The sequence below is a fragment of the Nerophis lumbriciformis genome, linkage group LG25 (assembly GCF_033978685.3).
Source record: "Nerophis lumbriciformis linkage group LG25, RoL_Nlum_v2.1, whole genome shotgun sequence".
In the NCBI taxonomy this organism is placed as follows: domain Eukaryota; kingdom Metazoa; phylum Chordata; class Actinopteri; order Syngnathiformes; family Syngnathidae; genus Nerophis; species Nerophis lumbriciformis.
The window spans coordinates 25762778-25789302 of NC_084572.2; the positions used below are offsets into that span (position 1 = coordinate 25762778).

The window sequence follows — 26525 nt, forward strand, 5'->3', positions numbered from 1 at the left end:
ATTTATGTAGTTTGATCATTTTCCTCAAATGGTGCACTAACATCATATGGTTTATTTAGTTGGTTTTTTTTTACATATGTAGCATCATCTACAAATATACAAAGAATTGCTATTGGGACATCTAGTGGACACATTTAAAACAGCGGTTTCTTTCATTAAAACATTTCGGCTTATTTTTATACTTCACAAACTCGTCCCGCGGGCCGGATAAAACCGTTCCGCGGGCCAGATCCGTATGTTTGACAACCCTGATTTAAAGGCATTGTGAAAATACTTCTGCACCTAACTGTATTCAAATGTGTGCAATTTATCATTTTGGAAGTCTAATATGAAAGTTCAATTTCCAAAGAGGTACACTGAATTCTGGACAATAAGCCACTACTTTTTTCCTACGCTTTGAACCCTGTGGGTTACAAAACAGTGAGGCCAAATAACGGATTTTTCAGCTGTTCTAAATGTGTCCACTGGATTTCGTAATAGCAATTCTTTGTATCTTTGTAGATGATGATACATATGTACAAAATAAACCACATGATGTTAGTACATCAGTCGAGGATAATGATCAAACTACATAAATAGCATACTGTAATTTGATTTTGATATTTTTTTTTTTATCTTGATACATTGAAAATGAACACCAATGAGTTGACCTAAGAATATTATCACATAATTTATTTAGAAAATATAAATAACGACAAATAAATTATATATATACTATCAACCGCAACATATAAGTGTAAAAAAAAAAAAAAAAAAAAAAAAAATTATGATTTTTACAATTTCAGAATGTGTTTGTTTTATTTTTTTTAAAAGAAAACAATCCAAAGTTGTCTTTATTTTTAAGTTATTGTGCCGTGATTTTACCAGTCCGGCCCACTTGGGAGTAGATTTTTCTCTATGTGGCCCCCCGATCTAAAATGAGTTTGACACCCCTGGTCTACGCTCTATAGTCCGGAAAATACAGTCTAGTAAGTGTTTCAAAGACAGGAAGGTTTGAAGTTAGTGTCAACAATGGAACAAGCTTAAAAAGCCAGCACATCTTAGACGTTGCTGCATCAGTACGGCGAGTCTCTTTCTAAAATTGCTGTCTTGCACGGCTGCCAACAATAAGCAAATGAAATAATGAATCGCCGAGTGCACTTTTTAAACAAGGCGTGCTTCTTAGTACAGATGGTAATATTTTTGAGCGGTTCAGCGATCGTTAACGAGCGTGACGTGACTGCCTTCACTACGGGAAAGATGGAGGCGGCTGATCAATTATTGAGGCTGAAGCTGAGATAGCATTTTAAGTGTCATCATAATTGTATCAGCATGTCTTTCATGCGCGTCTCTGCCACAAGACTTCATTCTTCCCTGGTTTTATTGCCACTGTTCGATTCCTGCTCATGTGTCCGCAATAGTGTTGTCCTGATACCAATATTGTGGTACCGGCACTAACATTATTTCGATACTTTTCTTAATAAAGGGGACCACAAAAAAATTGCGTTATTGGCTTTATGTTAACAAAAAATCTAAGGGTACATTAAACATATGTTTCTTATTGCAGTTAAGTCCTTAAATAAAATAGTGAACATACAAGACAACTTGTTTTTTAGTAGTAAGTAAACAAACAAAGGCTCCTAATTTAGTCTGCTGACATACGCAGTAACATATTGTGTCATTTATCATTATTTTGTCAACATTATTAAGGACAAGTAGTAGAAAATGAATTATTAATCTACTTGTTCATTTACTGTTAATATCTGCTTTTAACATGTTCTATCTACACTTCTGTTATAATGTAATAATCACTTATTCTTCTGTTGTCTGATACTTTACATTAGTTTTGGATGATACCACATATTTAGGTATCAATCCGATACCAAGTAGTTACAGGATCATACATTGGTCATATTCAAAGTCCTCATGTGTCCAGGGACATATTTCCTGACTTTATAAACATAATGTGAATTTAAAAAAAATGAAAGATGATGTTGTGATGCCTAAAAAATATTGACATAATCATAGTAGTATCGACTAGATACGTGCCTGTACTTGGTATCATTACAGTGGATGTTAGGTGTAGATCCACCAATGGCGTTTATTTACATTTTGATGCCGGTGAGCTACAGTGTGTAGTGAAGCATGTTTAGCTATTCCTCGTCCTGCAGGGATGATACGTGTAAGAAACTTACTTTATTTGTCGCCATGGAGACCAGGATTAGTGATTTAGAAGTAGCTACAACACTGGCGACGGCGGATGGACGTTAGCCGCTAGCTAGCTAGCCATGTCTTAAAGCACCTCTTCCTGAGGGCGTTTCAGTGCTATAACTTCACCTTAATCTGTACTTTTTAGACCAAAATGCGTCTGTTCTCCCTTTTCTGTCTACACACTGTGTCTGCTTGTAAGTACTCTGTGATTGTGCGCTGCTGAACATGCTCCTCTGCTCGTAAAACCAGTAATGTCATGACGTGACGACGACGCGGGCGCGGGAGGGTGCGGCGCCGGTACGTTTCAGAGACGATATAGTACCGAAAATGATTCATTAGTATCGCGGTACTATACTAATACCGCTATACCGTACAACCCCAGTCCGCAACCCAACGTCTTGTCTCGCCACCTCTTCTTTTGTGTAAGATCCACACGTTGACCTCATTATCTTCGGGTTTCCATGCTACTGTTTGTCTCGTTCCTCTCTTTAATGCATGTGTTATCTTTGATGGTGTCCAAAGTGGTTCTGGGCTTGTGTCTTTGGTGTGTTTTGGTGCTTTCATGTGACTGTGTGTGGACCTCTCCTGTCTGCAAGGGATACTTTGCTCTAATGGTCTGCAGTCTAAATCTACAAAGACTGCCACTGTGGCGGAGGAATGACAAGCAAGCCGACATGAAGGCTCTACCACTGAGGCTTGTATTGGCATGTGTGTGTGTGTGTGTAGGGGGGGTTGGGGGGGGGGGGGGGGTATGTGTGCATCACATATAACCAGAGGATGATGATGTGTGGACTTTAATTAATTGGACAAGACACCCTCCTCTAAAACAAAACCCTGAAGCTATGAGAACACACAGTCAGACCATGGGTGTTTCTTGCCCGATTCGCACACTCAAAAAAATAAAAAACCCCATTGAACTAAAATGAGTCACAGCAAACCAAGTGTGATGGGTCTTTTATCAGTCAGAACAAACTAAAAAAAAATGTTTGAGTGTATAAAGACTACAGAGCGGAGCGATGCTCATAAACAACGTGGAGCAAAGATGGCCTCTGTTGGTCACTTCTCAATAGATCAACATGCATCAAAAGTCTCGTTTGTTTATACTTGTGGTTATGTCACGACAATAGGCAAAATAATCTGCTGCGATGAGAGCATTTGACATGCCAAAAAAAGTAAAATCAGGGCTGCACGTTAATTATCGGGGGAAAAAAATATTTATGACGTCACACAAATAAATGCAATGACATTAGAAAAATAACTATGATAACTGCTAAATACTGCATACTTGCCAACCTTGAGACCTCCGATTTCGGGAGTGGGGCGGGGGGCGTGGTTGGGGTGGGGGCGTGGTTAAGAGGGGAGGAGTATATTTACAGCTAGAATTCACCAAGTCAAGTATTTCATATATATATATATATATATATATATATATATATCTAAGAAATACTTGACTTTCAGTGAATTCTAGCTATATATATATATTATATATATATATATATATATATATATATATATATATATTTATTTTATTATATATATATGTATATATAAATAAAATAAATACTTGAATTTCAGTGTTCATTTTTTTACACATATACACACACATAACACTCATCTACTCATTGTTGAGTTAAGGGTTGAATTGTCCATCCTTGTTCTATTCTCTGTCACTATTTTTCTAACCATGCTGAACACCCTCTCTGATGATGCATTGATGTGTGGCACGCACAAAAGTGCTTTCATCAAATGCATTAGAGTCTGGAATCTTCCATCTCTCCCTGGCATGGCCCAAAACCGGTAAATCTTTGCTTCCTGAGGAAGCTCTTCAGTGCCAAGCACTTGGTAGTCCACTACTTCTTCCTGGAGGCTATCCAGGTCCAATCGCAGCTGCGACTTGGAACTTACAAGCTGTTATGAGAGTAGCGTATGTGTGTGTGTGGCCCTTTAATAGGTGAGTGACGTCAGTGAGTGTGTGGGCGAGAGAAGAGAGGGAGCGGTAGCGTGAGTGCGGGCGGGGACTAGTTTGTTTTGTGTTGGATTGGCTGTGTGCAAGCAATGAATAAAGCAAGATTTGCAACTAATCGCCGGACTCAGGCAGGAAAGGTGCGACAAAGCGTATTTCTTCATCTTACTCGTCGTCGGCGTCGCCATGGCTGTATCTTCCTCGTTCTTCTGCTTCGTCTCCTTGTTGTGTGCGCAGTTGTGCACTGCACTCTCTAAAAGCCGTATATGTTATTGATGTTATAGATGGCAGTATTGTCCTGTTTAAGAGTGTCACAACATTGCTGTTTACGGCAGACGAACTGCTTTACGGTAGAATAAAACATGACTGCTGTTGTTGTGTGTTGTTACCGCACTGGGAGGACGTTATTGAAACTGCCTAACAATAAACCCCCATAAGAAACCAAGAACTCGCCCTCCATCATTCTACAGTTATAATGTGATTGGGCAGGCACACTGTTTATATCGTGGGAAAGCGGACTCAGGTCCGCATGGAGCTGGAGGGGGCTTGGCCTCCAGCTCCGCCTGAATTTCGGGAGATTTTTGGGAGAAAATTTGTCCCGGAAGGTTTTCGGGAGAGGCGCTGAATTTCGGGAGTCTCCCGGAAAATCCGGGAGGGTTGGCAAGTATGAATACTGTGATGTAGGTAAGGCTGGGCAATATGGATGATAAGTGTATCATCATGTGAGTTTTTTCTATCGGTCTATTTTTTTATGACTTATGTAAAATATGGACCAGGAGAAAAACATATAACCTGCTCATTGGCCTAGTGGTTGGAGTGTCCGCCCTGAGATCGGTAAGTTGTGAATTCAAACCCCGGCCGAGTCATACCAAAGACTATAAAAATGGGACCCATTGCCTCCCTGCTTGGCACTCAGCATCAAGGGTTGGAATTGCGGGTTAAATCACCAAAAATGATTCCCGGGCGTGGCCACCGCTGCTGCTCCCCTCACCTCCCAGGGGGTGATCGAGGGTGATGGGTCAAATGCAGAGAATAATTTCGCCACACCTAGTGTGTGTGTGACAATCATTGGTACTTTCATTTTTTTTTTATATATATAAAATGTGAACATTTTTCTTCCTCTGATTATAATACCCTCAGCTATCAAGCCAGACAGAAAAGGAAATGTCACTGCAAGCATGGAAAACAATCAATGGAAACAAAATTCGAAAACAACCATAAAGACTAAACAATAACCTTGTGGGGAGGCGGGGCTGGCAGACCGACAGCGAGGCGTGCCCCGCTGGAGCCCACTGCGAGATGGCGGCGAGGAGGCGTGGCCGGCAGTCCAACAGGGAGGCAGGGCACACCGGAGCCCGCTCCAAGATGGCGGCGAGGAGGCGTGGACAACGAGCGAATGGCAAGGCGGGGCGCGCTGGGAGCGACGTGGCAATCACTACAAGGTGCGTAGAGCGCGCAGCTGTAGACAATGCAATCACCCTCTCGTACCGTATAACAGGGCGACAGACGTGAACGTCGAGGAGAGAGGCGGAGTGAGGAGAAAGAGCCAAGAGGAAGCTGATGCTGAGCGAGAGCGAAGATGAGCACGCGAACGACGGCGACGCACGCAGCTGGGGAAGCTGGAGCGGAGGAGCGAGGAGAGGGAGAGCACAAGGGGACGACGACGTGCTGCTGGAAAGCAGGCGGAAGAGCGAGCAGGGAAACGCCAAGTGCTGAAAAGCAATCTGCAAAAGACTTTCCATATTGAAATAATAAAGAAAGTCTAAACCTGCCGCAACATGTCCTTCCTTGATGGTTCTGAAAACCCACCAGACAGCTGGAGACTGTCACAAACCTATTTAAGTTAAAGTGAACAAATAAGGAATATGTAATAAATGCTTAATAAAGTGTAACACAATTAGTGCAAAGTGTGAAAATGTAAACATAGGCAAACAATGTTTTGCAGGTTTAGTGCTAGAAAGTTGCCTGGTCTGCGTAACATTTCATTTGGGTCTATTATTCCTATTTAAGTATGGAAATTAATCCTCCACATCGAGAGGAGTCGGATGAGGTGGTTCAGGCATCTGGTCAGGATTCCACCCGAACGCCTCCCTGGGGAGGTGTTTCGGGCACGTCCGACCGGTAGGAGGACACGGGGAAGACCCAGGACACGTTGGGAACGCCTCGGGATACCCCGAGAAGATCTGGACGAAGTCGCTGGTCCTGCTTAGGCTGCTGCACTCGCGACCCGACCTCGGATAAGCGGAAGAAGATGGATGGATGGAAATTAATTTATGTTATTCAGTAATTATTATTTAAATATTATTGGACCAAATTAATTGTTGTTATATTCCGTTATTTATTTGAGTTGTACAGTCCTGCACTTTACTTCCTACCTGTTGTTTCCGTACGTCCAAATACAGAACAGGCAGGGGTTGAAACAAAAAGAATACCATGGCAAAAAACTGGCATAATGTGAAGGTGACTTTTCCTGTTTTATTGACCATTTTGTCGCTCTCTGCAGCACGCATTCTTACTTTTTTCTTCTCCCTCTGGGCAAAGAATCAGCAGCGACAAAGCGAGATGTCGCGATCCAAACGTGATAGTTGATAGTGTTACGCGATTGGCTGTTTAGCGTGTCACTCCCGTTGTGTCACTGACGCTTCCTGATTTGTTCGCTTAATAAACCGCGAGTGTCTTTGTTAATGCAACCAACCTTGCTTCATTTGTTCTGCTTTTTACTGCCAAAAAATACATAATTATCAAACGTTTTATCAACGCATTTTTTTAATGATATAGATTATATGTCTATGCGAATGGCGATATATTTTGATATCGTTTTATCGGACCAGCCATAGCTGAACTCCCTTTAATCCTTCAGAAACTCCACTCCATGAGAAATAGCGATGGGTTCCGATACGGTCCTACCAGGCACCAATTCATGTAAAATCCACCGGTGCCATGTTACCGTACCTAGCATTAGCAAATTTACATGGCGATTCCAACACTTTCAAATGTGTTAATAAAAACTACAACTAAGATGCACGTTACAATCAAACAACTGGTGCGTAATAAGTCAGCTTACTATATAAATGATACATTTAAAAAATATATATTTTATTCTGAAACAATTACCTTTTATTAACACATAAACACACAAAAATTGGTACAGTTGAGTGCCGGTGTTGTACCGAAATCTGTTACCCATCGGAATTTGTAACTCCAGGGGGCGATGTTCCCATGGCGTTTGTTTGATGGTTAAACGGCAAGCCCAAAGAGGAGGAGAAGAAGAACGCTTGTGTAAATGGCGTAAACTATCCTTAATGCTGAAACGTCAGTTGTCAGAATTTCAGCATTAATAAATTACACATATTCTGGAAATCAATGACTTACTTTCATTATAGTATGAGTCCATTGTTATTATTAATGCTGAAATTCTGACAAATGACGTTTCAGCATTAAGGATAGTTTACGCCATTTACGCAAGCGTTCTTCTTCTCCTCCTCTTTGGGCTTGCCGTTTAACCATCAAACAAACATCATGGGAACATCGCCCCCTGGAGTTACAAATTCCGATGGGTAACAGATTTCGGTACAACACCGGTACAAATTCCCAGGTACCGTATTGGTTCAAATAGTTCTATAATGAATAAAGCTAAATATGTACTGGACCAAAAATCACTACATATTCTCTACTATTATTACCATATCTGAGTTATTGTGTAGAAATATGGAAAACAACTACAAAAGTACACTTCAGTCACTAACTGCTACAAAAAAGATCAGTTAGAATAATATATAATGTTTGATATATACAAACCCTTTATTTATTGAATCAACACTAGTGAAATTCAATGATTTGATACATTTGCAAACAGCTAAAAGTATGCACAAAGCAAACTTTAACTTTCCACCTAAAAATATAAACAATTATTCTTATCAAAAAAGGGAGAAGTATAACCTTAGAGAAAAATGCAATGACCAAGTCTTTGTGTGTCGTTCTTTCCAGTTGCAGGTCCTAAATGGCTGTCAAAGTGTACCAACGCCCTTAGACCTCTTCTGTCCAGGTGAGATGCATGATTTATGATCTACAATACACTTCCAGGGAGCAAGGAAGCAAGGAAACGCCTCGCCAGTCGATCATGTCGAAATTGTACACAGACTCGTGATCACGGCGCCACTATAAATAGTTTGTCTGCGTTAGCGCTTATAATAACAATATAATTAATACTTGGTTAAATATTCAAGTCACAAATGTAAATGGAGTATTGTTTGCAGTATTTTGGGGGGGATTTTATGGGCGGAATAGAGGACCTCCCATTCGCTCCCCTTTAAGTGGACTTTTAATTACAAGTTAGAATACTTTTTTTTAATTTTTTTTATTTATCTGTCATCATGTGTTTCATGATTGTGAAAATTCCCAAAAAAGTGTGGTTCCCCTTTAAGAGGTTGTTCAAACAACAAGTGTTTACAAAGTACAATGAACAACAATTATGGTAATCATCTTGAACTTATTGGAAAAAAAAGATATTCATGTCATTATGTAAATTATAACAGATTCAACTACTTATTTACTATGAATGTACTTAACAAAAAAAGGTGAAATAACTGAAAACATTTTATATTTTAGTTTCTTCAAAATAGCCACCCTTTGCTCTGATTACTGCTTTGCACAATCTTGGAATTATCTCAATGAGCTTCAAGCACACCTGTGAAGTGAAAAACATTTCAGGTGACTACCTCATGAATTTCATTGAGAGAATGCCAAGAGTGTGCAAAGCAGTAATCAGAGCAAAGGGTGGCTATTTTGAATATACAACACGTTTTCAGTTATTTCACTTTTTTGATGAAGAACATAACTCCACATGTGTTCATTCATAGTTGGTTCATTGACAGGTCTAGAACTGCTGAGTTTGGAGGGCAAACAATCGACTAATTAAGCACTCCATTTAAACTATGAAATGTACCTACCTACCCAAAGAAGTTGTGTAGCTTGCTACATTTTTCCCAACAGCCTGTAATTGTTTGTGCCTTCTGCCCGAATGCAGCTGGGATAGCCTCCAGCACCCCCCGCCACAAGGGACAAGCGGTAGAAAATGGATGGACATGGTTCCAAAATGGTTGTGCCCATGTTGTTTATACCGATTAAGGTTAATTATGTGATGTCTTAAACAGTTGAAAATGAAATACTATATGTGAGGTATCATGTTGAAATTACATACAAAAATGAATGAACTTGAATTAAATATTTTTAAGTGTTCTTTTTGATCCATAGTCATGTTTAAAGCAGCGAGTATTTTCCTATGTAGTGTGTCTTCTCGTGATCTCCGTGCTTGTATCTTATGTCCACTAGTGAACTCTGTGTTTCACCTTAAAGGTGCTGGAATGTCTATTGGGAGTATAATGTACTCACTTTTTGTGGAGGAGGCCTCATCAGTTTAGAACAAAAAGTATGTATTTATTTCTGGGCGGGAGGGGCTGTTTTTGTACTAAATAAGCTGACTCTTTCCGTTTGATTTTTAGCCCGCTTCTTGATGCTGCTATTATAGTATTGTGAGGGCTGGGCTCCTAAAGCTTTAGTAAAACTTGATAATATTGCTGTTGTAACCTGTATGTTACTTCAATAAAGCACTGTACAAGTACTAAATAAAACAGTAAATGATATGTCTGGGCTAGATCAGAAGAAACTAAATTCAGCTCTAGGAATGGAGAGTAATAAAGACTGAACACAGGTTTTGAGTTTAAGTGGTACCAAATTATATTAAAGAAAAATAGGAAAAATAACAAACATCAAACATGTAAATTCAAATGGCCATTCACATATACATCAATTCACACAACGTTCAGTTATTTACAATATCAGTATACATGATTTAGTCCTTGGTTTTTACCAACGATGGTATGAGCGCAACACAAATTCATAGTACATTAAACAGCCCCGCAAAGTCCACGTTGTGGTGGCAGTGTCCAGAAGGGTTTTAGTGAAGGGACGGGGAAAAAGTGAAGGTTCAGGAGGACTGCAATGAACTCGTTGCGTTTTGGCAAAAAGAAGGGAAAACAGAGGGCGGCTGCTGAGAAGCCTCCTACCAGCCCGGGGTTCGGTTGGGTGGATTCAGTTCAGCTAGTTCGGTTCCAGGCATAAAGCTTCAGACTCTAGTTCAGGGCTCTATAGCTCGCCATCCAACCTGGCCTGTATGAAAGGGCAGGACCAGTCAAATTTCCAGTGCGCACACAAAAAATACATTCAAATACTAAATACTAAATAATACTACTGTATTCAAATAGCAAAGTATATTCCTTAATATTGTACAATAAATAATTCATACATCCAATTAGAATAAATATAATAATTGTTGTATCAAAATATTCATTACTCTAAAAAGGTATCAAAATGTAAACACTGCATCCACAAATAGAGTGCTAGCAGACAGTGGTTGACTGGACTGCTTCATAAAGTGCCTTGGATGCATAGCACTGATAACTATCAAAGCTAGTATGACAACACAAGAACAATAAGACAATTGTTGACAGTAATAACATTTCATTCATTGGGTTTAACTATATTCAGAGAAACTGGGCATATAAGTAGATGCTAACCGCTCCATTCAAAACGAATGCAGCGGCTAGGCTACATAAAGCTACACAAATGCAACTCACCAATTCCGCAGATAAATCACTCTCAAACACTGCCGCGGACGACCCACGGCTCCGGTAGTCGGCTCCTGCAGCAACCTCACACAGTGTGTTCCTCTCGCTCTCACCGGTAGCAGCTGACTTCCGGGTTTTATGCTGTCTGACAGCCGCATGAAGTCACGTGACCGCGTGACGTAATGACGCACGCAAGTCACGTGACCGCGTGACGTAATGACGCACGCAATAACAGCTTAGACGACGAAAAATAAATGGACAGGATATTTAAATGGGGTTTTGTCACCCGGGTTACACTGTACTGTCTTGGTGGTCCTTCTTACTCAACATATACTGTACACTATATTGCCAAAAGTATTTGGCCACCTGCCTTGACTCATATATGAACTTGAAGTGCCATCCCATTCCTAACCCATAGGGTTCAATATGATGTCGGTCCACCTTTTGCAGCTATTACAGCTTCAACTCTTCTGGGAAGGCTGTCCACAAGGTTGCGGAGTGTGTTTATAAGAATTTTCCACCATTCTTCCAAAAGTGCACTGGTGAGGTCACACACAAATGTTGGTCGAGAAGGCCTGGCTCTCAGTCTCCACTCTAATTCATCCCAAAGGTGTTCTATCAGGTTCAAGTCAGGACTCTGTGCAGGCCAGTCAAGTTCATCCACACCAGACTCTGTCATCCATGTCTCTATGGACCTTGCTTTGTGCACTGGTGCACAGTCATGTTGGAAGAGGAAGGGGCCCGCTCCAGACTGTTCCCACAAGGTTGGGAGCATACTTTGTGGCTGAGTGCTGTTGTTCCCAAACTCTTCCATTTTCTTATAATAAAGCCGAAAGTTGACCGTGGAATATTTAGGAGCAAGGAAATTTCACGACTGGATTTGTTGCACAGGTGGCATCCTATGACAGTTCCACGCTGGAAATCACTGAGCTCTTGAGAGCGGCCCATTCTTTCACAAATGTTTGTAGAAACAGTCTCCATGCCTAAGTGCTTGATTTTATACACATGTGGTCAGGGCAAGTGATTAGGACACCTGATTCTGATCATTTGGATGGGTGGCCAAATACTTTTGGCAATATAGTGTATGTCATCCGAAAGAATTTGGGATTGACCAGTGTGTTTTATTCCCTGAGAGGAAGACTGGTCGGACGCAACACAACCAATGTGAAAGGTAGCCATCCCTAAATGTGAGTTACATACTCAAAGGTGGAAGATTTAGGTTGCAAACAGCAGAAAAAAAAGTGTATTCTCCAACGTGCTGAGCTACTACCGTCTGGCCTTTGTGTCATCACAAAGCTGTTTTAGTATTTACCAGTTAGAAACTAAAATGCCTCTTATTTCAAACGCACCTTCATGTTTTCCAGCGTGTATCAGCGTACTGTACTTGTGAAACCAGGCTAAGACCGTTATTGTCACTGGCCTTCAGTTTATTTTAGAGCCGGCCGCACTTTCAGCGGTAATAATGCGACCTTTCACCAAAGCCGCTCTGCTGCTTTTAATTGTGCCCGTTCCATCTGGACTGCGGGGCGACAGCTAATGCTTTTTGCCTTCAGCGGTCAGGAAAGCGCGCGGGTAGGTGGAGATAATGGATCTGTCAAGTGGGGAGGTTCGCACGGTCCCTTCCCTAACAGGCTCTGCAGATTAGACAAACAATTTCGACTGTCGATCTTGACAAAGTTCGATCGAGACAAGCAGGCCTACAGAATTGCGGCGCTCTTTCCTCACCCGCTAATTGTTCACATGGGGGAAAGAAAAATGACAAAGCCGAGTCTTCACAAGCACTTCTGAAGGAAACAGGTCGACTTGAAATTCTCCGTCTGCACCAATGACTCACTTCATTAACTCGTTTTTTGTGTTCCTGATAATTTTCTTCCCTGGCTGTTCTTCTCCTCAGTGTTGGAATCAAAGTGAGACACGGGCGAAGAGGAAATACGTATCTAATTATTCTGGAAAGTTCACAGAATGATTAATGAAAAAAAAAAGGATTGACTGACAGCTGTGACAATTGGTCTTGTCCTATGCAGGTTGTGAAGTAGAAGAAGAGATGGGGGGAAAAAACCGTGAAAGACTTTTATTCAATGGTTTGATCGGCTCCAGCACAAGGGACAAGCGGTACAAAATGGATGGATCATCAAACCAGATGTTTGCGTCTCATCACATGGAATACAGAACGCTTAAATGTAAAGTTAAAGTCCCAACGATAGGCACACACACACTAGGTGTGGTGAAATTACCCTCTGCATTTGACCCATCCCCCTGTTCCACCCTCTGGGAGGTGAGCGGAGCAGTGAGCAGCAGCGGTGGCCGCGCCCAGGAATCATTTTGGAGATTTACCCCCCATTTCCAACCCTTGATGCTGAGTGCCAAGCAGGGGGGCAATGGGTCGTTGGTATGACTCGCCCGGGGTTTGAACTGACGACCCTCCAGTCTCAGGGCGGACACTCTAACCACTCTAATTTGATCAATTTTTATTAGTTACAATCATTAAACGATGAATTTAAGTTTATTTTTTGTAATCAAATTAATCGCGAGATCGTTGCAGCCTGAGTCAGGTTTATCACTATTTCAAATGGATTAACCACGACAATCGCAGTGTTCTCTCGCCACAATGCGGTTAAAATTCCGTGTAAAAATATTGCAGGTTTTTAGAGTGCATGACGAGTTTTAAGAACATGTGAGGTGTTTATACAATAGTTGGGGTTGTATTTTAGCCTCATTCCTGTGAGAATCCTGCATGTGACTCAGGCATTAAGGAGTGGGGCTATCCAGGTATAGCTGCAGTGTGCTCAAACAACCACCAGAGAGCATCTGTGACAAATAATACTGTATCATCTCCTTCTTTTTCGGACTTACCAGGTCGATAGCTCATTCTTCACATTTTTTCATTTTTCACTGACACTGACAAGCACCAATTAAATAGTTTTTAATTCATCAACCAATTCAATTTTGAGTTATAAGTTCCATCAAAGAACCAATCAATCTCTAAAGTTAAGTTAAAGTTAAAGTACCAATGATTGTCACACACACACTAGGTGTGGTGAAATGTGTCCTCTGCATTTGACCCATCCCCTTGTTCACCCCCTGGGAGGTGAGGGGAGCAGTGGGGTGCCGCGCTCGGGAATAATTTTTGGTGATTTAACCCCCAATTCCAACCCTTGATGCTGAGTGCCAAGCAGGGAGGTAATGGGTACCATTTTTATAGTCTTTGGTATGACTATAAAAACCGATCTCAGGGCGGACACTCTAACCACTAGGCCACTGAGTAGGTTGAGGTACCAACCAAGTACACTATATTGCCAAAAGTATTTGGCAACGCATCCAAATGATCAGAATCAGGTGTCCTAATCACTTGGCCCGGCCACAGGTGTATAAAATCAAGCACTTAGGCATGGAGACTGTTTCTACAAACATTTGTGAAAGAATGGGCCGCTCTCAGGAGCTCAGTGATTTCCAGCGTGGAACTGTCATAGGACGCCACCTGTGCAACAAATCCAGTCGCAAAATTTCCTCGCTCCTAAATATTTCAAAGTCGGCTTTGTTATAAGAAAATGGAAGTTTGGGAACAACAGCAACTCAGCCACCAAGTGGTAGGCCACGTAAACTGACAGAGAGGGGTCAGTGGAGGAATTATGGTGTGGGGTTGTTTTTCAGGAGTTGGGCTTGGCCTCTCAATTCCAGTGAAAGGAACTTTGAATGCTCCAGGATACCAAAACATTTTGGACAATTCCATGCTCCCAACTTTGTGGGAACCGTTTGGAGCGGGCCCTTTCCTCTTCCAACATGACTGTGCACCAGAGCACAAAACAAGGTCCATAAAGACATGGATGACAGAGTCTGGTGTGGATGAACTTGACTGGCCTGCACAGAGTCCTGACCTGAACCCGATAGAACACCTTTGGGATGAATTAGAACGGAGACTGAGAGCCAGGCCTTCTCGACCAACATCAGTGTGTGACCTCACCAATGCACTTTTGGAAGAATGGTGGAAAATTCCTATAAACACTCTGACATCATATTGAACCCTATAGGTTAGGAATGGGATGGCACTTCAAGTTCATATGTGAGTCAAGGCAGGTGGCCATATACTTTTGGCAATATAGTGTATCTGCTGTCTCCCATTTAGACTTGTTTCATTAAAATAGAGCGCATTTATTATTTAACAGGAGTTTCTGTAAAATTTTATTGCACAACGTCCTCACCATCACTAACACCAAATGTTGCCAAACTGGATGGCAGAAATACAACTTCCGGCTCGTTGTACACAACTGCAAAGTTATTGCACTGAATGATATTACGGTGTGATTCAGCACCGCCGTCCCCCAGCCGTGTGTATTCATCAACGCATTTATCAAAGAAAAAAAACAAACAAAATAAGGCTCTTCGTTTTTATGTGTCATGTATTTCACTTTTCTCCGCTTCCTCCCCAACTCTATTCCTGCTGTATATCAATACCGGGCTAACATACTTGTTTTATAGCAAAGGATATGTAACCAGGGGAAGGTTTATGGTCGGAAATACACGCTGATAAAGAGAGACAAACGCGCACAAAAAGCACACAGACATTTACGGCCCAAGTCTTATCGGTAAAGTCTAACTATCGCCCCCCCCCTTACCATTCTTAGAAAACACCCGCGGGAGCACTCGTAACCCTGACAGCTGTAACAAGGTGCTGTGTGTATATTTATGTGATTGTGCGAGTGTCAGTGTGTATACGTGACACATGATGCCGGAGGATACAACGCTGTAAAGAAAATCTAATTAAAAGTCTACGCGGCCAGGAGGGACGGAGCTCCCTCGCTCTCTTTCTCTCTCGTGAACACCTCGGCAGCTGAAGGACTGTCGGACGCTGGAGTCCATCGTCTCGCTCCCGCAGAGATAAAGGGGGGGTGTTAGGGGAAAACACACAGTGATAAGGTAATTCCGGGGAACATCGCTGAAAGTAGGTTCTTCTGTGAGCTGATTTCTTACACACAAAAAAAAAGGTAGAGTGGAACCATGGCCCAAAAGGGGTACTATTTAGAGTTCAACGTAAATGTTCTTCAAAAACAAAGGAATTCCTGAAAAGTCAAACATAAACTTCATCACTGAGGAATTATACCCTTTCAGCTGAGTGAGCATCTGCTTTTTTGCGCTTACCGTATTTTCAAGACAATACTAATTGATGGATTTTTCGTCGCCTGACGGCCATAATGTTTTGTGTTCAACTAATAGTTTTCTTAAAACACCCACATAGACACTGAAATGGTGTGTTGTTGTTTGTGTTATGGCGCCATTGTGGTCAAAAGTGGTCAAAAGTGTACATACATTCATTTCTACAACTCTTGTTTTTTTGTGATGGAGTGATTGGAGCACATACTTGTTGGTCACAAAAAACATTCATGAAGTTTGGTTCTAATATGAATTTATTATGGGTCTACTGAAAATGTGACCAAATCTGCTGGGTCAAAAGTATACATAAAGCAATGTTAAATGGAAAATGGGTTATACTTGTATAGCGCTTTTCTACCTTCAAGGTACTCAAAGCACTTTGACACTATTTCCACATTCACTCATTCACACACTGATGGCGGGAGCTGCGATGCAAGGTGCTAACCACGACCCATCAGGAGCAAGGGTGAAGTGTCTTGCTCAAGGACACAACGGACGTGACAAGGTAGAAGGTGAGGGTCAAACCAGGAACCCTCAGGTTCCTGGCACGGCCACTCTCCCAAACGCGCCACGCCGTCCGCCGTTAATATTTGGTTACCTGCCTTGGCAAGTTTCACTGCAATAAGGCGCTTTTGGTAGCCATCCACAAGTGTCTGGCAAGCTCTCCAGAACGTTCCTCCAGAAGGTCTTATCTTTGTCTATGTGATGTCAGATGAAAAAAAAATGGAGCTGTTTGGCCACAATACCCAGCAACATGTTTGGAGGAGAAAAGGTGAGGCCTTTAATCCCAGGAGCACCAAACCTACCGTCAAGCATGGTGGTGGTAGTATTATGCTCTGCGCCTGTTTTGCTGCAAATGGAAATGGTGCTTTACAGAGAGTAAATGGGACAATGAAAAAGGAGGATTACCTCCAAATTCTTCAGGACAACCTAAAATCATCAGCCCGGAGGTTGGGTCTTGGGCGCAGTTGGGTGTTCCAACAGGACAATGACCCCAAACACACGTCAAAAGGGGTAAAGGAATGGCTAAATCAGGCTAGAATTAAGGTTTTAGAATAGCCTTCCCAAAGTCCTGTCTTAAACGTGTGGACAATGCTGAAGAAACAAGTCCATGTCAGAAAACCAACACATTTAGCTGAACTGCACTAATTTTGTCAAGAGGAGTGGTCAAAAATTCAACCAAAAGCTTGTGGATGGCTACCAAAAGTGCCTTATTGCAGTGAAACTTGCCAAGGGACATGTAAGCAAATATTAACATTGCTGTATGTATACTTTTGACCCAGCAGATTTGGTCACATTTTCAGTAGACCCATAATAAATTCATAAAAGAACCAAACTTCATGAATGTTTTTTGTGACCAACAAGTATGTGCTCCAATCACTCTATCACAAAAAAAATAAGAGTTATAGAAATGATTGGAAACTCAAGACAGCCATGACATTATGTTCTTTACAAGTGTATGTAAACTTTTGACCACGACTGTATATGACGAGTTCGCTCACTGCACTGCACGCTCAATATAGTATTTACTTCCGTTTCGTGCTTTGAACCGGAAGTACAAGTGCCGTTCTGTCTACGAGTCATCCACAGTGTTTCTATTCGTGTGGATTCTTCATTCATCGCTCCTTGCAACGTTTGTTTTACAATATTTAATTTTATTAAACTACAATTGCTAACATAAGTAATCCGGTGGTGTTCTTATGTATTTTGGTTGGCCCTTTTAACTAAAGCTATCAATTACATACATACATTGTTAATAAAAGTAACCAAAAAGCACAATAGCTATAATAATTTCATGAAACACAAAGACAACTAAAAAAAACTTGCACTTGGTAACAGTTAAATCTGCAAATTGTTCAGAAGGTGAGGTTTTACTTAACTGTAGTCCCATTTAATATACAATATGTATATTTGCTGTATGACAGGTAATCGCCACAAATAAACAAGTATCAGATGATATCGGATTGCGTCTAAAATCTCCAATCCAAGCAGTCCTGCTTTGCATTTACTTGTGCAAAGCTGGACAGACATCTAAATGTCCTCCAATAAGCACACATGGTTGGTCTTGTCTTGTTATTTAGTGATAGGCTAAAGGCTACTAGGAGCTAGCAGTTTCATAACAGCTAAGCACACATTAGCACACAAGCTAGACAAATCAAATAACTGTCCTAATTCAACAATAATGTAGTCTAAAACTGCACATTTGTCAATAGAAACAAGCATCAAAATATCAATAGTTACATATTACTTACACACACACAACAATTCCAAGGCGTATTAGAGAGTATCCAGTAACAAACGTGCCCGCATCATAACCCTAACATCATGAATTATTGTGGTCAACACAAAACACAAAACCAGTCTACTTCAACTTAAAGACAGTAAACTGTATGTCCACTTTAGACGGTTAATAATAAATAGGTTAGTGTTTTTCATACCTACAATTATTTTCTGTTTGACAAATTGTATTTGAGCAGACCTTTTCTAACATTCCGCACTACAAAATAACAAATGTATGTTTTATTCCTGCTGAGATATCGGTATCAGCCACTACTGAAGGCTACAATATCGGAAGTCAAAAAGTTGCACATGGAGACCCCTAGTTTAATAATGTTACTCGTAAAAAATTATTGCACATTTTATAAATACTTTTCAATTTCTAATTATGTTTCTAATTTTCTAGAACACTATTTTTTTTTCTCTTACCTGAGATGCTCAAGTAGACGGCAGGGCTGGTCACGTTATCTCCAGTCATCTCGTTCACGGCCTCCACGTGGTACCGTCCGGCGTCTGCAGTTGTGGTTGCCAGGACGACCAGCTGATTGTCCAAAGTAATTGCTCTGTCAGGCACAAATGAGAGACGGAAAATGGTGAGAGGACGTTCCAAGCAACAAAACAAAATGAACTCAACAAAACCTTAGGGATTTTGTCCAACGAGGGCAGGGGTTGGCAACCCAAAACGTTAAAAGAGCCAAAAATACAAAAAACAAATCTGTCCGGAGCCGCAAAAAATGAAAAGCCGTATATATAAGTGTTATAATGAATGCAAAACATGGTGTAAGTGTCTATATTAGCTACAATAGCCTACTATCAAAATGACTGTGCGTCATATGTTGAAATGTACACATTTTTACAACATTAGAAACCATTAGTAAATCAGAGGCTACTGAGAAGGTGAGATAACTCCTGGAAATGACTGGCTTTTAATGGCCAAAGGTATAGATGTGTGTGTCCAAGTTAAAGGAAACAGCAGGCTGTCTTCTTTTAATAGATGTATTACAATCTTTGCAAGCTGTGTAACGTTTGCTGTGGTCTGGAACAACATAGCACACAAACAACTATCATAAATGCAGCTGATAATACATGCAGGTAATGTGTCATGAGACATGCAAAACTAAATTATATACAAAGAGGATACAAGTAGAGGTTATTAAATATACCTACAAACGAGGCATAATGATGCAATATGTTCATACAGCTAGCCTAAATAGCATGTTAGCATTGATTAGCTATGTCAAACATGTCTGATTAGCACTCCAACAAGTCAATAACATCAACAAAGCTCACATTTGTGCATTCACGCACAGCATAAAACATTTGGTGGCCAAAATGAGACAAAGGAGTGGAAGATTTTACATGTAAACACTATGGTGAGTTTAAGAACCGCCGAAATTAGTGGGACAAAACGATGTTCACCAAATACTCTCATCAGTGAAACATACACACAAACATATTAAACATTTCTAACAACAGGGAAGGTTTGTGTCATGTTTGTCCTCAAACAAAAAACATACTAAAACAAAAACAATATTTTTCCCTCATCTTTTTCCATTTTCAATCTTAAAAAAAAAAAAAATGCACCAGGGAGCCACTAGGGCGGCACTAAAGAGCCGCATGCGGCTCAAGAGCCGCGGGTTGCTGACCCCCGAACTAGGGTGAGGAGGAGATAAACTGGAAGATTCAGAAATCAACAATTGCAATTAAGTGTCGGAAGGGAAAGGTTGCATATTTCCCGACAAGCAAGCTGCAGTCAATGGCCCAAGAAAAGACACAGGCTGATAAACAAAGTGTACTGTGGGTGTCCTGGAGAACCACGCTTAGGGACTTACACCCTGGTCAATGTCCTTCTAGCCAGGAAACGCAGGTCGATGCTTCCCATTGATGCTATTTGTGTTTTCAGGCTGACTGGAAACCCCAATATTCTTAACACCAGTGCGAGCGGAACGACGAGATCAATCGGCGAAAAAGGGAGAATTGAACATGGTATAGCGCTGTCTGTCTGATGACGGTCTTATTTATTCTGTGTCTGCCGTGTTCCGAGAGCAAGACCCTGAGAGACACACTCAGGGTTTTAGGCCATATGAATAACCCATGCATGATAAGACATGCAGTGTGCACAAAAGTAAATAGTGTGTGTTGAAGACAGGTTTGGAAGAAAAGTGTGACTTTAGGCAAGGTTTAGCTGCTTTGTGTGTGCCATAACACCGGAGAGTTTTCTTTGCAAAAAAGCAACTTAAAGGGGAACTGCACTTTGTTTTTTTTGTGTGTGTGTGTGTGTGTGGGGGGGGGGGTATACTGTCGAGGTGACTATTCCTGTTTTAGCAACAATTTATTCAACCACCAAACGACAAGATGGCGCAAACTAACTTGATAATTGATACTGTTACTTGATTGGCAACGAAAGAACGAGTACCTTTGTACATGCAGCCATTTTTTGCAACAAAGAAAACATCTGGAAAGGTAGAAGTAGGGTAGGAAGTTACAGCTGAGGCTCTGAAGGGTAAGCGTAACTAGGGTGGTGTGGTATTATCCGTCTTGCATCATTTTCACCAACCACACTACCTTCTGTTTTAAAAAACATTTTTAAAAATGCCATACTGTCGAAGTGACTATTCCTGTTTTAGCCACAATTTATTCAACCACCAGACGACAAGATGGCGCAAACTAACTTGATCATTGATACTGTTACTTGATTGGCAACCAAAGAGCGAGTGCCCTTGTTCATGCAGCCTTTTTTTGCGACAAAGATTTTTTTTTTATATAAGTTTTATTGAACACAATTTATGTTGATATCGTTTGATCTCTTAGCCCTATGCTACACGGAAGTGTCATGAAGAAAAATCCAATACTGATCACAAAATCGCGGTAAAAAATGCAATTAATCGTGACTTTGATTTTCGCCATAATCGTTCACGTCAGCAGCCTCACTAGCTTTTGAAACCTGTTTTGAAAAGGTTTCACTATCATTTCTATTCCAAACAATTCATCACGAGAATCTGTTTGAATGGCGAGCCGCTGCTGAACTGAATTGTCACACCAAGAATCGGAATTAAATCGTAAATTGTTGAAAGATTCACTTCCCTGGAAAATGAATGTATCAAAGAATAATGCTAACACCAAGAAATGACAGTGTGGCAATGAACTAGCATGACAAACTGGAGTTGCAATGGAGTTGAAAAAAAACCTCACACTCGACAACACATAGTCGCTAGTTTTATCTCTCGGCACTAAATCCTGACTGAGGCCTGAAACGTGGCTAGATTGTAGTCACCTAGAAGCACTGGGTTGCAGAAACGGTCTAGGCGTGAAATGCTAATCTGTTTGGCGGGTGGCGTCACGTGGGGTGCTGCCCCCGCTAGAAACAGAGCAGCGCTGTGCCTTAATGTTGCCCAAGGATATGTCATGCATGCGCATAACTTTTAAACCGTTTGCATTCGCTCACAAGGCAGAGGGAGGATTATCCATCTTCCAGAATGACTTCCAGGACATCCGAGCTTGTTTCTAGTTTGTTTTCCATGACTGGTAAACTGGTCAGTCATGTGTCTAGGTTGTTATTAATACTCGAGAACATTTTGTGTAAGGGATTAAAGCAGGGGTCACCAACGCAGTGCCCGCGGGCACCAGGTAGCCCGTAAGGACCAGATGAGTAGCCCGCTGACCTGTTCTAAAAATAGCTCAAATAGCAGCACTTACCAGTGAGCTGCCTCTATTTCTTAAATTTCATTTATTTACTAGCAAGCTGGTCTCGCTTTGCTTGACATTTTTGATTCTAAGAGAGACAAAACTCAAATAGAATTTGAAAATCCAAGAAAATATTTTAAAGACTTGGTCTTCACTAACTGATAAAGAAACTGGACTCTTACTATTATGTTGGATCCACTATGGACTGGACTCTCACAATATTATGTCAGACCCACTCGACATCCATTGCATTCGGTCTCCCCTAGAGGGGGGGGGTTACCCACATATGCGGTCCTCTCCAAGGTTTCTCATAGTCATTCACATCGACGTCCCACTGGGGTGAGTTTTTCCTTGCCCTTATGTGGACTCTGAACCGAGGATGTCGTTGTGGCTTGTGCAGCCCTTTGAGACACTTGTGATTTAGGGCTATATATATAAACATTGATTGATTGATTGGAACAGATAACAGATTTGGTGTCCAGTTCAAAGTGTGACATGATTTATTTCAAAATTTGAGAGTTGACTTTTGTATTTTACATGAGTTATTATTTGTACAAACATGGTGCAAAGTAATTCATGATTTGTTAAAAAAATGTTAGTGGCTAGCTAGTTGAAATGGGATATTGTGATTTCCTAAGACTGTCTTAGAAGTGATCATTTGAAAATGTTCAATTTGAAAAATGTGCACTTTGAGAAAATATATAAATAAAGTGTTGCATATTGATATTTATCTGTTTCTATATACATTTATTGTGAGAAATCATTAAGATGATCAGTGTTTCCACAAAGATAAATATCATTAATTATTAATAATAACATAGAGTTAAAGGTAAATTGAGCAAATTGGCTATTTCTAGCAATTTATTTAAGTGTGTATCAAACTGGTAGCCCTTCGCATTAATCAGTACCCAAGAAGTAGCTCTTGGTTTCAAAAAGGCTGGTGACCCCTGGATTAAAGCATTTCTGAAGTAGGTGTGAGGGGTACCTGACAGTTTTGTGAAGGGCACTAGTGAAGCTCCTAAATAGAGTGTGAGAACGTTGCTGAGGATCTCTACAGATCTCCTGGCGACACTCGGAGGGGCTGTGCGTTGTTGTTAATGGCCGCTGTTAGTGCGGCTCCAATAGCAATGAGTAGCGCGCAACATGTCAAATTTGCTCTCCCTGTGTCTCTACAGAGAAATGTGAGAGTCCTCGATACTAAAGGGTTTTGACCAAAAAAATTAATAAAAAATCATATCTGATCTGTCATGATTAGAGATGTCCGATAATATCGGCCGATAAATGCTTTAAAATGTAATATCGGAAATTATCGGTATCGGTTTCAAAAAGTAAAATTTATGACTTTTTAAAACGCCGCTGTACGGAGCGGTACACGGACGTAGGGAGAAGTACAGAGCAGTTGCGTCTCCCAGTCATACTTGCCAACCCTCCAGATTTTCCTGGGAGACTCTCAGATTTCAGTGCCCCTCCCGAAAATCTCCCGGGGCAACCATTCTCCCGAGTGGTACACGAACGAAGGGAGAAGTACAGAGCGCCAATAAACCTTAAAGGCACTGCCTTTGCGTGCCGGCCCAATCACATAATATCTACGGCTTTTCACAAACACATGTAAATGCAAACGCATACTTGGTCAGAACAGCCATACAGGTCACACTGAGGATGGCCGTATAAACAACTTTAACACTGTTCCAAAAATGCGCCACACTGTGAACCCACACCAAACAAGAATGACAAACACATTTCGGGAGAACATCCGCACCGTAACACAACAGAACAAATACCCAGAACCCCTGCAGCACTAACTCTTCCGGGATGCTACAATATACACCCCCCCCCCCCCCCAAGGTTTATTATGTTCCTGTTTTTTTGTGTTTTCATTCTTGTGTAATCGCTCTGAGAAGGGAGATGTTTGAGTTATACAGATAGGACGACACATCTTTGTTCTGCTCACGTCTGTAATGACTGCCACAAATCAAACACCAAACATGTACAAGCACACAGTATTGCAACAAACATAAAATGCACTCCAGTATTATCATAAGAATATACATTCAAATAATTGAGTAGGTTTTCCTGTTTTTTGCACTAATAGACTTTACCTTAGTGTAACAGTATTTGAAGATGTCTAAACAAGTAAATAGAAAGGTTCACCCAATACAGTGAGCCTATATTGTTTTAGTAACAAAAGTCACTTATCATTCCTTAATATTAGAGATGTCCGATAATAACGGGCTGCCGATATTATCGGCGGATAAATGCTTTAAAATGTGATATCGGAAATGATCGGTATTGGTTTCAAAAAAGTAAAATTTATGACTTTTTAAAACGCCGCTGTACGGAGTGGTACACGGACGTAAGGAGAAGTACAGAGCGTCAATAAACCTTAAAGGCTCTGCCTTTGCGTGCCTGCCCAATCACATAATATCTACGACTTTTCACACACACATGTGAATGCAACGCATACTTGGTCACAACAGTCATACAGGTCACACTGAGGGTGGCCGTATAAACAACTTTAACACTGTTACAAATATGCGCCACACTGTGAACCCACACCAAACAAGAATGACAAACACATTTCGGGAGAACATCCGCACCGTAACACAACAGAACAAATACCCAGAACCCCTGTAGCACTAACTCTTCCGGGATGCTACAATATACACCCCCCGCTACCCTCTAACCCCTCTCACCCCCACCTCAACCCCGCCCACCTCAACCTCTTCATGCTCTCTCAGGGAGAGCCTGTCCCAAATTCCAAGCTGCTGTTTTGAGGCATGTTAAAAAAAAAAAAATGCACTTTGTGACTTCAATAATAAATATGGCAGTGCCCTGTTGGCATTTTTTTCCATAACTTGAGTTGATTTATTTTGGAAATCCTTGTTGCATTGTTTAATGCATCCAGCGGGGCATCACAACAAAATTAGGCATAATAATGTGTTAATTCCACGACTGTATATATCGGTATCGGTTGATATCGGAATCGGTAATTAAGAGTTGGACAATATCAGAATATCGGAAAATAGCCATTATCGGACATCGCTACTTAATATTAAACAAACTACACTGAATTAGTCCCAGAAACTGTAGTAAATACACATTTCAGCAGAAAAATACACAGATTAATAATTAACTACGCACAGTACCTTTCTATATATTTAACACTGTTGATGCAATTAGCATCTGCTTCGACATCGGCAGTGCAATTAGCTTTAGCATTAGCTTGGTCATGTATAAAGCCTTGTCGACTGAAAAGACACATACCATAAAAATATACTCTTTCAAACATGTTTCAACACCGTAAATATACATTCAGGGGTACAACTATTAACATAAAGACACTTGTACCTGAGAAAGGAGATGTTTGAGTTATACAGATACGAGGACACAACTCACGTCTGTAATGACTGCCAGGAGGAAGTCAGGTGTCCTCTAGTATAGCTAACAGCACAACGCGCCCCCTGCTGGAGCCGTCCAGTACTACACAGGCTTTAATTAATGCTGGCATTAAAATAACATTAGCTCCATATAATACAAATAACGGTGCTTTACTGTTGCCATTGATAATAAAAAAAATTAAGTTGCGAATATAAAATGACATAGTAATACAACTCAAGAGTTTACTCTGCTATTTACAATCACTGTATTCTACTAGTAACTAAATGTACAAACCCCGTTTCCATATGAGTTGGGAAATTGTGTTAGATGTAAATATAAACGGAATACAATGATTTGCAAATAATTTTCAACCCATATTCAGTTGAATATGCTACAAAGACAACATATTTGATGTTCAAACTGATAAACATTTTTTTTTTTTTGCAAATAATCATTAACTTTAGAATTTGATGCCAGCAACACGTGACAAAGAAGTTGGGAAAGGTGGCAATAAATACTGATAAAGTTGAGGAATGCTCATCAAACAATTTTTTGGAACATCTCACAGGTGAACAGGCAAATTGGGAACAGGTGGGTGCCATTATTGGGTAAAAAAGTAGATTCCATGAAATGCTCAGTCATTCACAAACAAGGATGGGGCAAGGGTCACCACTTTGTCAACAAATGCGTGAGCAAATTGTTGAACAGTTTAAGAAAAACCTTTCTCAACCAGCTATTGCAAGGAATTTAGGGATTTCACCATCTACGGTCCGTAATATCATCAAAGGGTTCAGAGAATCTGGAGAAATCACAGCACGTAAGCAGCTAAGCCCGTGACCTTCGATCCCTCAGGCTGGACTGCATCAACAAGCGACGTCAGTGTGTAAAAGATATCACCACATGGGCTCAGAAACACTTCAGAAACCCACTGTCAGTAGCTATAGTTGGTCGCTACATCTGTAAGTGCAAGTTAAAACTCTCCTATACAAGGCGAAAACCGTTTATCAACAACACCCAGAAACGCTGTCGGCTTCGCTGGGCTTGAGCTCATCTAAGATGGACTGATACAAAGTGGAAAAGTGTTCTGTGGTCTGACGAGTCCACATTTCAAATTGTTTTTGGAAACTGTGGACATCGTGTCCTCCGGACCAAAGAGGAAAAGAACCATCCGGATTGTTATAGGCGCAAAGTTGATAAGCCAGCATCTGTGATGGTATGGGGGTGTATTAGTGCCCAAGACATTGGTAACTTACACATCT

At 41.0% G+C, this 26525-nt stretch overlaps 1 protein-coding gene across 7 annotated transcripts in view; it reads right to left on the minus strand.

Moving 5' to 3' along the window:
- Window positions 1-26525, minus strand: part of LOC133621737 (protein sidekick-1-like) — a 782002-nt gene that overhangs the window by 339145 nt on the left and 416332 nt on the right. For 3 of the 7 annotated variants that reach the window (XM_061984042.1, XM_061984041.1, XM_061984043.2), the window contains exon 5: window positions 18634-18767. In XM_061984042.1, coding sequence (XP_061840026.1) covers window positions 18634-18767 — 134 coding nt within the window. Of the gene's footprint in view, window positions 1-18633; window positions 18768-23839; window positions 23850-25236; window positions 25336-26525 lie in introns of those variants that run through there. The other 4 variants (XM_061984047.1, XM_061984046.1, XM_061984045.1 and 1 more) reach the window with 3 other exon arrangements.